A 14,128-nucleotide genomic window follows, 5' to 3' on the forward strand; every position below is an offset into this window, starting at 1 on the left:
AAGAACCTTCAGAAATACAAAAAATAGTGAGTACATTTAGTATAAGTAACAGCTATGTTTAATTCAAAGAAATGGTCAAAATATAAACACATGGTATTAATAAACTAGAGGCTCAAAGAACCTCTTTCATATTAATACTATTTCTAGTATGATTCTATAATAATGAAAATATCAATACTACATTAGAATCAGTATAAAGTAAAAGGAAATCATCTTTAAGATCTTTTGTAGGTTTATTTCAATTTCTAAAACAGTAAAAGTTCAAACAACAAGGATTTTCGCAATTCGTGGTAGCCTCAAACTAGAATATCATAGGTTTTAAAAGATAGTTTGTTTTTTCTTTTAATATGGAACTTTTAATAACCAGTTGACTACCAGTCTATCAGATTTAGTCCCTGTACTAAAACTTCTTTAATATGGAACCCAACATAATAAGGCTTCAATTGGTTTTTTGCCTTGCAGTGTTTTTTTTACCCTGGGACCATTAATAATTCACAATTCCACTAAATCAGTAAGTACACATGCTTGACATCATAATTTATTAAGCTCACTATCATTGTGTATAAATATAATATGTACAAATATAAAGGCTACTCATTTAAAAATGAGCAAAGAGTGTGACATGGCAAAATTATGTCTGAATTAGACACAACAGGGTTTAGTACCTGAAGAGTATGCATACTATAATCTGTAACTATTAATAACAAGACACCTGTGATTGTAAGTCTATTTGGTGTTAAATTTATATAAATGGTAACTGCTTCTACAGTTCCATTATTTCAATACAACAATTATATATTGTGCTATGATTGTCAATGATACAATTCTCCATCAGAGAGCAAATAATGTGAAAGTTAACAAAGTTGTCTGTTTTTAATTGAACATAAACACAGTTACTAAGGGAAGGATACACATGCTGAACAATACACAAATCTCAAGCTATTACAAATTAAGGGATACATATTGTATTTCTTGGAGAAATACATTAACTATCTGTCCTTAAACAATTTACCCGTAGTCCATGAATTAGTGAATAATGAGATATATATGTCAAGTCCAGCGCTCCATTGTTTAGCTGCCACCTTCAGACTTAAAATGGTATTACAGGGATGCAGAAATTCCAGTGAGATATTTGGGGGATGCTTTATAGCATGTCATCCTTTTTTTCTCTTTGTATCCTCATTTTTGCCACTTACTTTTATTTCATGGACAATTTAGATAGATGGACTGTAAACAATTGCATGAAAAGTTAAAATTGACTGATGATACACTAGTTTGGAAATATAAGAAGTGGCAATAGATAACATGGGAGCACTGTACATTTATAGTTATTATTTTGTAATACTTTTGTATGAAGAAAATTTTAAGCAAAAATGCACATACTTTTTTCAAATTAAGGTTAATTACTAAATGCATGTTTTAATTATAAAGAAAGTCTGACATGCAGTAAGACCATTTTCAGAATCTGCTTATTTTGTTGTAATTAATTGGATGTTTTCCACTATTTACACAAATTTGCAATATTCATTAAATTTAATAGGATATCCTGCATTTATCATGTTTTTCAAGGTTAAATTGCTGAAAGACCCCTCCCCTCCCCCTTCTTAACTCTTTTTCATTAACCAAAACAATTGTTGTGAACAAGATATAAATTAGAGTATAAAATGTAGCATTTAGAAAAAAAATATAATTATAAATAAATGGGGAAGGTGTCCATGGGACAAAGATCCTGCCCCCACTTGCAAATTAGATTATAAAGGGGCATAACTCAAGAATGATAAAAGTGACACTACCCAAATGTACACATTATATGGTTTATGTGGTAATAAGCATTGTGTATAAGTTTGATAATTGCTTGAGGCAAACTTAAGAAAGAGAACAGAAACAAAAAGTTCAGATTTTTTTCCATTTGTAAAAGGGCATAACTCTAGAATGATGCTTCCCAAATTCAAATTTTATCTGTGTTTTGTAGTAATAAGCACTGTGTATAAGTTTCATAAAATTTGGTTGAGGCAAACTAAAGTTGGAGAATGAAACCAATTTTGGGACGTATGTGTGTACGAACAGACAGACAGACAGACTGACAGACTGACAGACGTACAGAGGGACAAGGGTAAAACTTAATGCCCTCTCTGCTACGGTAGGGGTGTGAAAAGGGGAGGAGACACTGTACAATCTATTGGTATAATAGTAATTAACTATAATTAGCCTTACTAGTACACTAAATATGAATAAAAGTTGTTTATATTTTTATTGTTTGGTGAGATAATGTAAATTAGTGCATTGATTTCCTTGCTTGACACAGCTAATTCTGCCAATATAAGGAACAATTTACTTGAATATACATGCTTGTAATATGTTGTTATCATTTGAATTACATAAACATGAAAACATTAACAAACAAAAACATACAAAACAATATAATCACACAAGCTGTGAGGTTGTGAATAAATTACAGGTGTGCAAATATATCTACACAATGCTATTACTGTGGATTCACTTTTTTTTCATGGATACCAATTTTTGTGGATCAAGAAAAACATACATGTTCATGGATATTCAATTTCGTGGTTCAGCTAAGTTTACCTACAAGCCTATAGGAAATTTGTCATTGGTTGACTATCTCATTTTGTGGTCTACCTTTACCAAAGTAATCCATGAAAATTGGTATCCAACAAATAATAATGAATCCACAATAGAATATCAACTGATCATAAGAGAAACATCAATACACAGTATGTCTAAGACAAGTCCATGTGCTTTATGTGTATGTTTAATGTTTTGTGAATGTCAGCGTAATAGCTCAGAGGAGCTGGTATTGTTTTAGCATGTTCCTACTTTAAATGAAGTCTATTGTATTTGTTTAATTAATTGTCATGGTTTCACACAAATAAAGAAAATGTATATTTTAATGAGACAGCAACACACAGACCAAAACAGAGACATATATACATGTGTTTATATGTCTCTGACCAAAATGACCAAAAGACATTAATGACAAAATACAGGCTTTTAAGAATATACAGGTGTCTATACAATATTTCAAGCCCTAAGGATTACTTTGGTATATAAATATGTTTAAAATGGAGTAAAAGTCTTGTGTTTGTGTGTGTGTTTGAGTGTGAATACATGTTTTTAAAGCACCTGATGGTGGTTGCAATCAGTAAAAGAACTCACCAAAAAACAATAAATTAAAATCACTGTATCATCTCTTTGATAATTTAAATTGCCTCATACAGTGTATACTATAAAAGCAAAAGCTATTAGCCTAGAGATCTCTTACCTGTTCCATTGTTTCATCATAAACTTGCTTTAAAATATACAATTTATACAGGTCAATTCTCTACATTCCCTATAAAGCATGTATGATGTTAAATTACTTTCTTTTATTTAAGAGTTATTCCCCTTTATATTATAAAAACAGATTTTAGCAAGACACTGGGTCAGTTATTGTCATAATCACATTTGTATATTTGCAGCTGCAAGCAAAGTCAAAATGTATGTAGTTTTCTATTGACATCATTTGAGTTATGAGTTATTTCCCTTTGCCCTAATGTTGGATGCAAGGTCTGTAAGTTACTAAGCAAATTTACTGAAATCAATTTGCAATGCTTAAATCTAAATATTAGAGAAGATTGTTTCTGAACATTTTAATTTGTTTAGGACATGCATAAAGTATCACTAAGATCTATTAAGCATATTTTATCTAGAATTTGCTTTTTAGCCTTTGCGTTCAGATTTGTTAATCTACATATTACATGTTAGTATGTATGGCAAATAAGCAAATCAACAAGATTGCTCAACCGAATGATAGCAAATGAAAATAAACTGTTAATTTCTGTGTCATCAGTCTCTTGTTAAGAGTTGTCCTTATTGGCCATCTTACCACATCTTTTTTATATCCACATCAAATGAGTTCAATAGAAAACTGTTTTACCATATAACCTATACAAGTATTTCATTCAATTCATAAATGAAAAATAATAAAAAATACTTAATAATTGAAGTAAATGTTTTGATTTCTAATGTGTTTTTTGTCATATGTTAAGTTACAATGTAAAATCTTCAATCTTGCGCTTGATTCACTCTGAGCAATACAAGGCAGAACATGAACACCTCAATGGACAAGAAATTCAATTCATTTCACAAAATCACTATGTTCTTGTGTTAGAATTAACAGCAAACAAAAATTCATTTTCAATTGCTGTTCTACATCTCAAAGTGTTTACTTTTATTGGAATGAAAGTTATAACATTATTCATCTGCCATAACTGTTTTGAAAATGACTACGAAATCTATAATAAATATACCAACAAAATCTACGTATTGTAATTTGATCTTATTTCCTTCTTGGTTGATCAACAGTAAATTGACATTCTAATTTATTTATTATTGTTTATATAGGTTACCCAGTAGTTCATATCCTGACCATCATACCTGGCTTTAAGAACGCAAACAGATATGGCATGGTCAGGATCATCGGTGTACTCATATATTTCAAGAATAATACTACAGTGTAACCTGAGTTATGGCTACACTGGGGAACCAGTAAAAAATGTTGGATGAAGCAGCGTGTGGGAATACTAAGGTTATTTCTGCAAGGATAGGCGTATTTTAGGACCAGAAAACTGTGTCGGTTAAAGCAGTATGTTGGAATACTCAAGCTTCGGATTAATCAGGTTACACTGTTCATGTATTATTGATGTTCTTCAACCTGTGTGCACATCAAACTTTTTGTTTATTGTTAAATATTATATACACTAATAAACAAAAATATATTGGTTGATATAAATGAGGCATACTCTTTAGCATGGAAATGAATATTATCAAAAGGAAACAATTGATTAGGAGGATAATATAAAGCAATCATCAAATATAATAGAAGCATGTTAGAGGGGACTCATCCTTATTAAATCTATTCAAATTTCAACAAAAAATATTTTTAAAATATTGATAGCATTTGAAATCAAAATATAGAACACAAAATATTGAATTACAATTTACAATACAGTAATACCTTAAAAAATTGTATTGACAATTTCTAATAACAGCAGCTATCAGTTTTCAAAAATCTCTTTTTAATAAGATCAAAATTTGACAAGCTGAAACATATGTATATTTATGTAGTGTTTTCACTCTTATGCAGTCAATAAACCATTTAAGAATCTAAAGAATTATGGGTTTTTAAAATATTTTTTGCAGCAAAATTAGAAAACACCATGTCCTATTGTTACCAATCCCAATATTTTGATGCAAGCATTTTGAAAATTTAACCCATAATTCTTCAGATCCTGAACTGGCAAATTGCCAAAAGCTACAATCCAGCAATTTTTAATGCTGTGATAGAAGACAAAGAAATGTGAAAAGATTTACAGAAATGGAGGGTTATACAAGTAAGATCATCAGTTTATTGTATAGTAAACCATATAACCATGGACATATTACTTTTGAAATGCGTTTTTTTCAGTTAAATTTGATAAAGGATGTAACTTAGCTGTGGAAATCAAAATAGATCAAGTACATCAGGTAACACCTCTAGTAAAATTATTGGTCACAGAATAGTTTTATTACACTATCACAATTTTTTTGGCTACAAAACTGGATGGACAAGATTTCAATCATTCAATGTCCAAAATAGAACAACTAGCCTTTCATTTATTGTTTGCATGTTTAGTTTTATGAAGTTGGTCCAATAAAATTAATATCTTGGATAAAAATGTATGACAAAAGTAAATGATGTCCTCTTCACCATTTGATAAAATCTGATTTCAACTACCCTAAAAAACTGTTGACACAGATATATGTCTTGCCTTTTTGTAATTGTGATTGTATAATGCAAACTTTGAATCTATATGGCAATATTCAAACATGCTAAAGATTTATGTTGATGAACCATGATTGAAGGCACAGGGCCGAATAACCTCTGTGAAAATGAGAAATGCTAATGCTGCTTCAAAATACCATTAACCTATTAAAAGGGACCTCCATAAACCAAAACACTGACTTAAACTTATAAACTGGGAAATGTCAATGAACCATGATTATGATATGGGGCCATATAATTACCATGAATTGAGACTTGCAAATGCTAATACAACTACATACCTGACTAACATTAATATTTCATCTTTAACTGATCTTATCATGACCTTAACAAGTAAACTATGCAAAACATTTAAATTCTATAGACCATGATTGAGAGGTTGGAGCCAAATGATCTCCTTAGAAATGAGATGTACCAATGTTATTACATCTGTATACCAAATATCATTGATCTACCACTTGTGCCTCCCATTAAGCTGACCTAATCACAAACTCATACATGCAAACTAAGCAAAAGTTTCAAAGACATTAGACCATTGCCAATGAGACAACTCTCCACAAGAGACCAAAATGATACAGAAATTAACAACTATAGGTCACCATATGGCCTTCAACAATGAGCAAAGCCCAGACTGCATAGTCAGCTAAAAAAGGCCCCAAAATAACAAAGTAAAACAAAAGAGAAAACTAACAGCCTAAATTATGAACAAACAAGACTGTGTCTATAGTGCACGGATGCCCCACTAGCACTATCATTTTCTGTGTTTAGTGAACTGTGAAATTGGGGTCAAAACACTAATTTGGCATTAAAATTAGAAAGAGCATACCACAGGGCACATGTGTACTGAGTTTCAAGTTGATTGGACTTCAACTTCATCAAAAACTACCTTGACCAAAAACTTTAACCTGAATTGGGACAAACGGACAGAAGGACAGACGGAAGGACAAACAGACTCACAGATCAGAAGACATAATGCCTTTCTTACTATCGTACGTGGTGCATAAAAATTAATGAAATAGAAATATATAACACATTCACAAACGACAACTACTGAATTACAGACTCCTGATTTGAGACAGGCACATAAATAGAGAATGTGGCGGGGTTAAACAGGTTAGCAGGATCCCAACCCTTCCCCTAACCTGGGACAGTGGAGTAACAGTAAGTCTTGCTTTTTTTACTTCAATGAAACGGTCAAAAAAGCTTTAAAAAAAATGACTATTTGCAAGCAATATTTCCATGGAAATTAAGTGGTTTTCCTGACAACATATATATCTATAGCAGAAACAGAATAGAAGGTCATTCCTAAAACTTTAATATTGTTGATCCTATATTTTACATATAAAGTACAAAAGCTGTTTATTTCAGAAGAATTTAAATATCTGCAGTATATCCTTAAAAAAAATATCAAATGCAACTTTACATTGAATTTTATATCTTTCCATCCTAATAATTAACCTTCACCAAAACATATTTAAGGTGAATTTATATACATATTCACTTGCCATGCTTTTTGGGTTACATCAATGGACAATATGGATATAAAACATTTTCAGTACTATTCATAAAAGCCAGGAATAATATAAGCAGCAACACTTCTATATGAAAATAAATTCTTGTTACCTGTTCATCTGCTTCATTTGTTTCCTCATAAACAGGCTTTAATTTAATTACATTATTACTAAATAGGTCATATGCTTATTTTGTTTATTATTGTCTATTGATAAAATCATACACAAATAAATTCATGAAATCAAAATTGGCAGTTACTCTATGTTTTAGATGGGAACACTTGGAATTAATCCCCTTAAATTATATGATTTTGTATCTAAAACTTAATTGAAATTTTTAAAACACAAACTTCCTCCAATTGGATTTTTCTTTAAATCTTGGTATATAGAAAATTATTTCATCAATTTTTCTACTGGCTGCGTTTTATTGCCTTTTCATTGCCTTTTTTAAGGATTATTTGTTATCTCCCTTGCCTTTCAATTTTGTCCTAAAATTATCACGTTTTATCACACAATCTAAGTAAACCTATATACATGTAAAGTAAACCTTTTACATGTAAAGTAAACCTATATACATGTAAAGTAAACCTTTATACATGTAAAGTAAACCTATATACACGTAAAGTAAACCTATATACATGTAAAGTAAACCTATATACATGTAGTTCTTTAAAGACGAAGTAAAAAAAAAAGGAAAAGTGCATGAGGTATCATAATTCAGTTATAATGATTGCAATGTCAGGCGGACACTTTGATTAATCCAAAATAACAGTTGCTGTTCATTGATTTTTGTGCATTGAATAGAAATTGCACTTTCATGTTTGCTTTAATATTCACGATTTCAACAGGTTTTGCGGACAAGACAACACAAAATTTTAATTTGTTGAACTGTTAATCCTGTTTCAAATTGCATGCGCCTTAAAGCAACAAAAATTTAATGCTCCACGAGTATTTAAAATACACAGTAGTCGTACTCTTAATACTATACAGGATGTTGTCACCATAACATTGCAACATCCATTATTGTAAATCACTGTGTAGTGATATTGGACATGTTTCTATCTTAAACAAGTGACGGAGCTTAAATATTTGAGTTAATTTTGAAAGAAGATGACAGAAAAAGTAATCACACTTCGTACTATGAAAATTCAACCACACATATGTGAAAATGTCTCAGCTTTGAAACAAGCCATCTTGCATATCCATGTTAACTATATGGACTGAGCTACAGAAGAAAATGTTACCATTACTCCTAATGGGAAATCAAATCTTGACCCAAATATCCATAAGTACTGTTGAAAGGGAAGTAATTCAAGATCTTAGAACAATTTTTCATCTTATAACTTCCTGTAGGAAATTGTAGGAGTATTAAATCATATCATATAATAAACATATTACATTTATACTAAGAAATAACAACCATAAATATCACTTATCTACAGGAAACAAAAGGGAGTCAGTATACACGAATTAGCTTCACAAATATTGGACAGTACCTATAGTAAAACCTGTATAAAACTTTAAAAATCATCCGTTATCTTAATAGGTGATATATGTTATTTTTCGTTCAATAGTTCTTAACAGATCTTGACTCTTTACACATTATAAAGATTGAAACAAGCAGAGACTGTGTTTTATAGCATTATGTCAAATTGTAATTTGTGATTGTAGGCCAGAAACACGAAAAAAAACTGTGCTGTTGAAATATCATCAATATACAACACTTTGTATGTGTTCATGAGTAATAAACTTATATAATACACAATTTCAACCATGCAGGCATCAAATGATTAATTGAGTACGGTTTACTTAAAGTCCAGTGGTAAATATTTCATACATATTTAGGAAAAAAATGAAGGTAATACCATAATAGTTCCTGAAATTTGATGCACTATACAACCACACTACTAACATTATATCTAAATTGAAAGTAGCATGTGTCATACTTTGATTTTTTTAACTCAAGATTTGAAAGACATACATGTTTAGGTTTTTTTTTCACATTTAGGTCAATTTACGTGAGGGTAAATGAAATAGCTAACATAAATAATTTCAACTTTTCAGTTTTTCATAACACAAAATGCAACCTATGTTACTCAGGCATTAAAGGAAAAGGACCTTTATCTATGGTTCTGAAAAAACTCCTGTGTCCCGAGACTGCAAAAAAAACCCTTACTAATAATTACATTTTCTTATTATAATAACTTTCACCTCATGCAATTAATAAATACTTGAAATATACTACATGTATTATAGTTTATAATGTAGGTGACTTATTATCTAAATACTCTTAAAAAATATTTTTTGATCAACAAAATGCAATACATATAGCACTATATACATTTCAGACAACCCACATATAAAATACATTGCTATGTGCTGTTTACAGGTAAAATATTATTCTCACCTGTTCTTCTTCTGGTGGCATCTGTGGCACAGGTCGTCTATTAACAGGTACTCCATGAGATGCTGAGCGAGGGGGGCCAGAAGGAGCGACTGAAAAATAAAGTCCACTGTCTATTTCCATTTTTAAATATTTCAGGAAGAACTTTAATACATGATGATAAAGAAATAAATTTATAATTCTTTTAAGTGACACAGTGACTTATTGTTACTTTAAAACGATACAAAATTACAGTAAAACCTTCATCAACCTAATAAATAACTTATTATTCATTGTGATAGTTAATAATTTTAATGATGTGAACTGGTACTTCAAAATAAAGCTTCAAATTACACAGTAACTTATAAAAGTAAAAAGTTACAGTGAAACCTTTCACAACATAAATTAATGGTAAATATTTCCAGCAAGTTTGAATAAATTGTTTGTAAATTTCTTGCATATTGAAGTAAATAGATATAAGAAGATGTGGTATGAGTGCTAATGAGAAATCTCTCAATCCAAGTCACAATTTATAAAAGTAAAGCATGTTTTCAAGGAGAATGTCTTTTAAAAAAATCTTATACAAAATATGACCTGTATGTCTGAAAGTAATTGGAACCCTATGAGACGTGGCAGACACCTCCAATACATTGATACATAATATATTAAAAGAAAATCTGTATGTCTTAAAGTAATTGAAAGTAGTTGAAACTGTGCATGACTTCATTATTATTTGTGCCAATTGTGGGATACCAATTTTCATGGATTTCATGGCTATTGTTAAGCCATGAATATAAATGTTCAATATGTACATGAAATAATGTTCTTAAAGGCTTGTATGGAGAAGTTGGCTAAACCACAAAATAAAATATCCACAAAAAAAAAAAATTTTTCCTCAATCCATGAAAACTGTTTAATTTACAGAAACATCAGATTGACTTTTGAAGATGCATCTCAACTGCTTTGAATAACTTGGTTAATTATGAATCACATCTCAAAGATGAATAGTTCTGAGTTTATACTTTAAACTAAAAGTTCACATGAGGTTGAAGGGTCACTGATGAGTTGTTTTTTTAATGAAATACGTATCCTTAATGAGTTTTCTTTATCAATCATTGGGTTCCATTTTATTGTGACTTGGAATCCTTGTATTGTTAAAGTAAGCTTTGAGTTGTAAAGGGGGTTTATATGCATGGTATAATGGGAATTTAAATAGCACTTTAACTGTTTAAAAAAAAAAATCGCATACTAGTTGCTTTTTTGCTATTTTGCACAAAAACGGTGAATAATGACATTGAAGAAGAAGTGAAACTAGATGTGTCAAAGGGACACAAATGGCCCTGTCTCAAAAAGTTGAAAAATCTGCAATTTCAATAACACATGTGGACACAAACATGATGGTAGTCTCACATATCGAAAATCAGGTCAAAATCTGAAGGCGTATAGAAAAAAATCCTCTAAACTGTGATTCTCAACAATTTTCATAGTTGTAAACCCTTACTTTCGGCAAAAATTAGTGGAGCAAAACGAAACTTAAACTGGATCTGTAACTCATCATGGTTAGCTCACATACAAAAAATCAGGCCAATATCTGAAAGCATTCAGAAAGAAAAAGTCCGTATAGAGTAGGGTGCTCATTTTTGCCGGGGACACAATTTCGCCGTTTAAGAATTTTGAGGTGTAAAAACTTCAAAGGATGGCTGAAATGGAAGAAATGTACCCGTAAATTATATTTTTATAACAAATATAATATTTTTTTAAACTGAGACAAAATTGCGGCTCCTACCGAAAATGACCGAAAAACGGACAACGATTTTCGGACAATTTCCTGAATAAAAAACATGATGTCAAAGAAGTATTTCTAAGTAAATATTTGACTGAATGCCCTAATTTTGAATTCTTTATACCTTTGAAATGTCTGCTATTCATCTATAATGCAATTAATTTGATAAAAATTGTTAAAAGCTGCGGTTATTTGGTTTTAATTAGATGTGTAAAAACGGCGAATATGTGTCCCCCATTGACAAAACATCTGGAAATTTCAAACACCCTTTAATCTAACTTTTCAGATGATTTTCTTAAAACAAATCGGTATTCAAGCTTAAGTATATTTTGCATTTGAAGTTATCTTCATATAGAAATATCAGTATACTTCAAAAACATTTAGACCTAAACATAAACTGTAGAAAACATGGAAAGATGTGGCGAAAATGAGCACCCCACTCTAACTGTGATTTTCAAACATTTATCAAAGTTTAAAATCAAAATTTATACAGCAAAAATTAGCTGAGCTGAACAAAACTTTAACTTGATCTGTAACTCATCATGGGTAACTCACATACCAAAAATCAGTCCAATATCTGAAAGCGTTTAGAAAAAAAGTCTGCTTAACTGTACTTTTCAACAATTTATCAAAGTCCAAAGCCCGTAATTTTGGTAAAAATTAGCAGAGCGGAACAAAACTTAAACTTGATCTGTAACTCATCATGGTTAACTCACATACCAAAAATCAGCCCAATATCTGAAGGCGTTTAGAAAAAAACTCTGTATAATGGTTTGTTGCGGAATGACGGAATGACGGAATTTCAGAATTACGGACAAGGGTAAAACTATATGGCACCATCAACATCGTTGCGGGGCCATAAATAAAATTACAAATTGTATAAAATTGAGTAGGAAAATATACCAGCACATACCAAAGACAGGATCCATAAACTTTTACAGATGGGTAACGGGATAATAATCTATTATTGTTAAGTGCTTTATTTAGGTAGGATTTCTAACATCAAACCTGTTTCTGAGGTTATTATTTTTGAAAAAAAGTTTTGTTATTTTTGCAGGATTTCTAGCCCCAAACCAGTTTGCAAAGGTTTTAATATTGCACAATTTCTAGGGCCAAATTGGTTTTGAAGTATTAAATTCAGCAAGATTTCTAGCCCAAAACCTTTTTATGAGGTTTTAATTTTTTTCTGAATTTCTGGGGACAAATTTGTTTGCAACGTTTTTATTTTCTTGGAATTTCTAGGTCCAAATCTGTTTGCAAGACTTTTATTTTCCTGGAATTTCTTGAGCCAAATCTGTTTGTCAGGTTTGTATTATCCCTGAATTTCTTGGGCCAAATCTGTTTGCAAGGCTTTTATTTTCCCTGAATTTCTAGGACCAAATCTGTTTGCAAGGTTTTTATTTTCCCTGAATTTCTTGGGCCAAATCTGTTGCAAGGCTTTCATTTTTCCTGAATTTCTTGGGCCAAATCTGTTTGTTGGTTTTAATTTTTGTGTCCCTGGTTTTTATCTTCCTTATAGATAAATTTTCCCAAATTTCACAGATAGCAATCATCAACTATAAATCACTGATCAATTGAAACTATAGGTGTCACTGTACAAACAGGGAACTTTATTCTTAGAAATAAATTTTATATCACTTCAAATCTTAGAATACATGTCTATTAAGAACTTTTTTTTTAATAATAAAGATAAATAAGTTTGCAAGTTCTATTGTCTCATTCAATAAATACAATAGCTATTTTTTTCCATGTACAGTGTAACCTGCCTAATCCAACACCTAAGTATTCCAACATTCTGCTTTAACCGACACATTTTTGTGGTCCCAAAATATGCCTATCCTTGCAGAAAAACCTAATTATTCTGACACCCTGCTTAATCCGACATTTTTTTCTGGCCCCCAGTGTATCCGTTTACACAGGTTACACTGTAGTTTATTCCCTGGAACCTTGAAATTTTCTTTTCAGAGAAATCCATTACTCATTGGTTGATATACCTGAGTAAAAAAATATCTTCTAAAAGATAACAAGAGGCTGTCACAACGACAGCAAACCGGATTTATTAACATTTATTTGTGTCCTGGCAATATCACAAGAACCCTTACTGATGAATGGTGAAAGTGAAAATCGTCAATATCAAATTTGACCTCCATTTTGTCATCAGTATCAACATATTAAAATTTGAAAAGCTTAGATTGAATGGTTCATGAGTAAATGCAACAACGTGAATGGAAACGCCATTTTTCAATCTTTCAAGAACCATAACTCCTGAACGGTAAAAGTCAAAATCGTCATTATTGAACTTGACCTCCATTTTGTCATCAGTAACAGCATATTAAAATTTCGGAAGCTTTGGTAAAACAATTCATGCATAAATGCACGGACACGACTGGAAACTCCATTTTTCAATCTTTCAAGAACCTTAATCCTGAACGGTAAAAGTCAAAATCGCCATTATTGAACTTGACCTCCATTCTGTCATCAGTAACAACATATTAAAATTTGGGAAGCTTTGGTAGAACAGTTCATGCGTAAATGCACGGACACGACTGGAAACTCCATTTTTCAATCTTTCAAGAACCATAACTCCTGAACGGTAAAAGTCAAAATCGCCATTATTGAACTTGACC

At 30.9% G+C, this 14,128-nt stretch overlaps 1 protein-coding gene across 50 annotated transcripts in view; it reads right to left on the bottom strand.

The window, feature by feature from the left end:
• Positions 1 to 14,128, bottom strand: part of LOC139520909 (lymphocyte cytosolic protein 2-like) — an 87,048-nt gene that overhangs the window by 30,485 nt on the left and 42,435 nt on the right. For 15 of the 50 annotated variants that reach the window (XM_071313981.1, XM_071313973.1, XM_071313960.1 and 12 more), the window contains one exon: positions 9,743 to 9,831. In XM_071313981.1, the coding sequence (XP_071170082.1) occupies positions 9,743 to 9,831 (89 nt within the window). Of the gene's footprint in view, positions 1 to 3,283; positions 3,311 to 7,447; positions 7,484 to 9,742; positions 9,832 to 14,128 lie in introns of all 50 variants that reach the window. The other 35 variants (XM_071313962.1, XM_071313947.1, XM_071313949.1 and 32 more) reach the window with 3 other exon arrangements.

Source organism: Mytilus edulis, chromosome 4 (assembly GCF_963676685.1).
Source record: "Mytilus edulis chromosome 4, xbMytEdul2.2, whole genome shotgun sequence".
Classification (NCBI taxonomy): domain Eukaryota; kingdom Metazoa; phylum Mollusca; class Bivalvia; order Mytilida; family Mytilidae; genus Mytilus; species Mytilus edulis.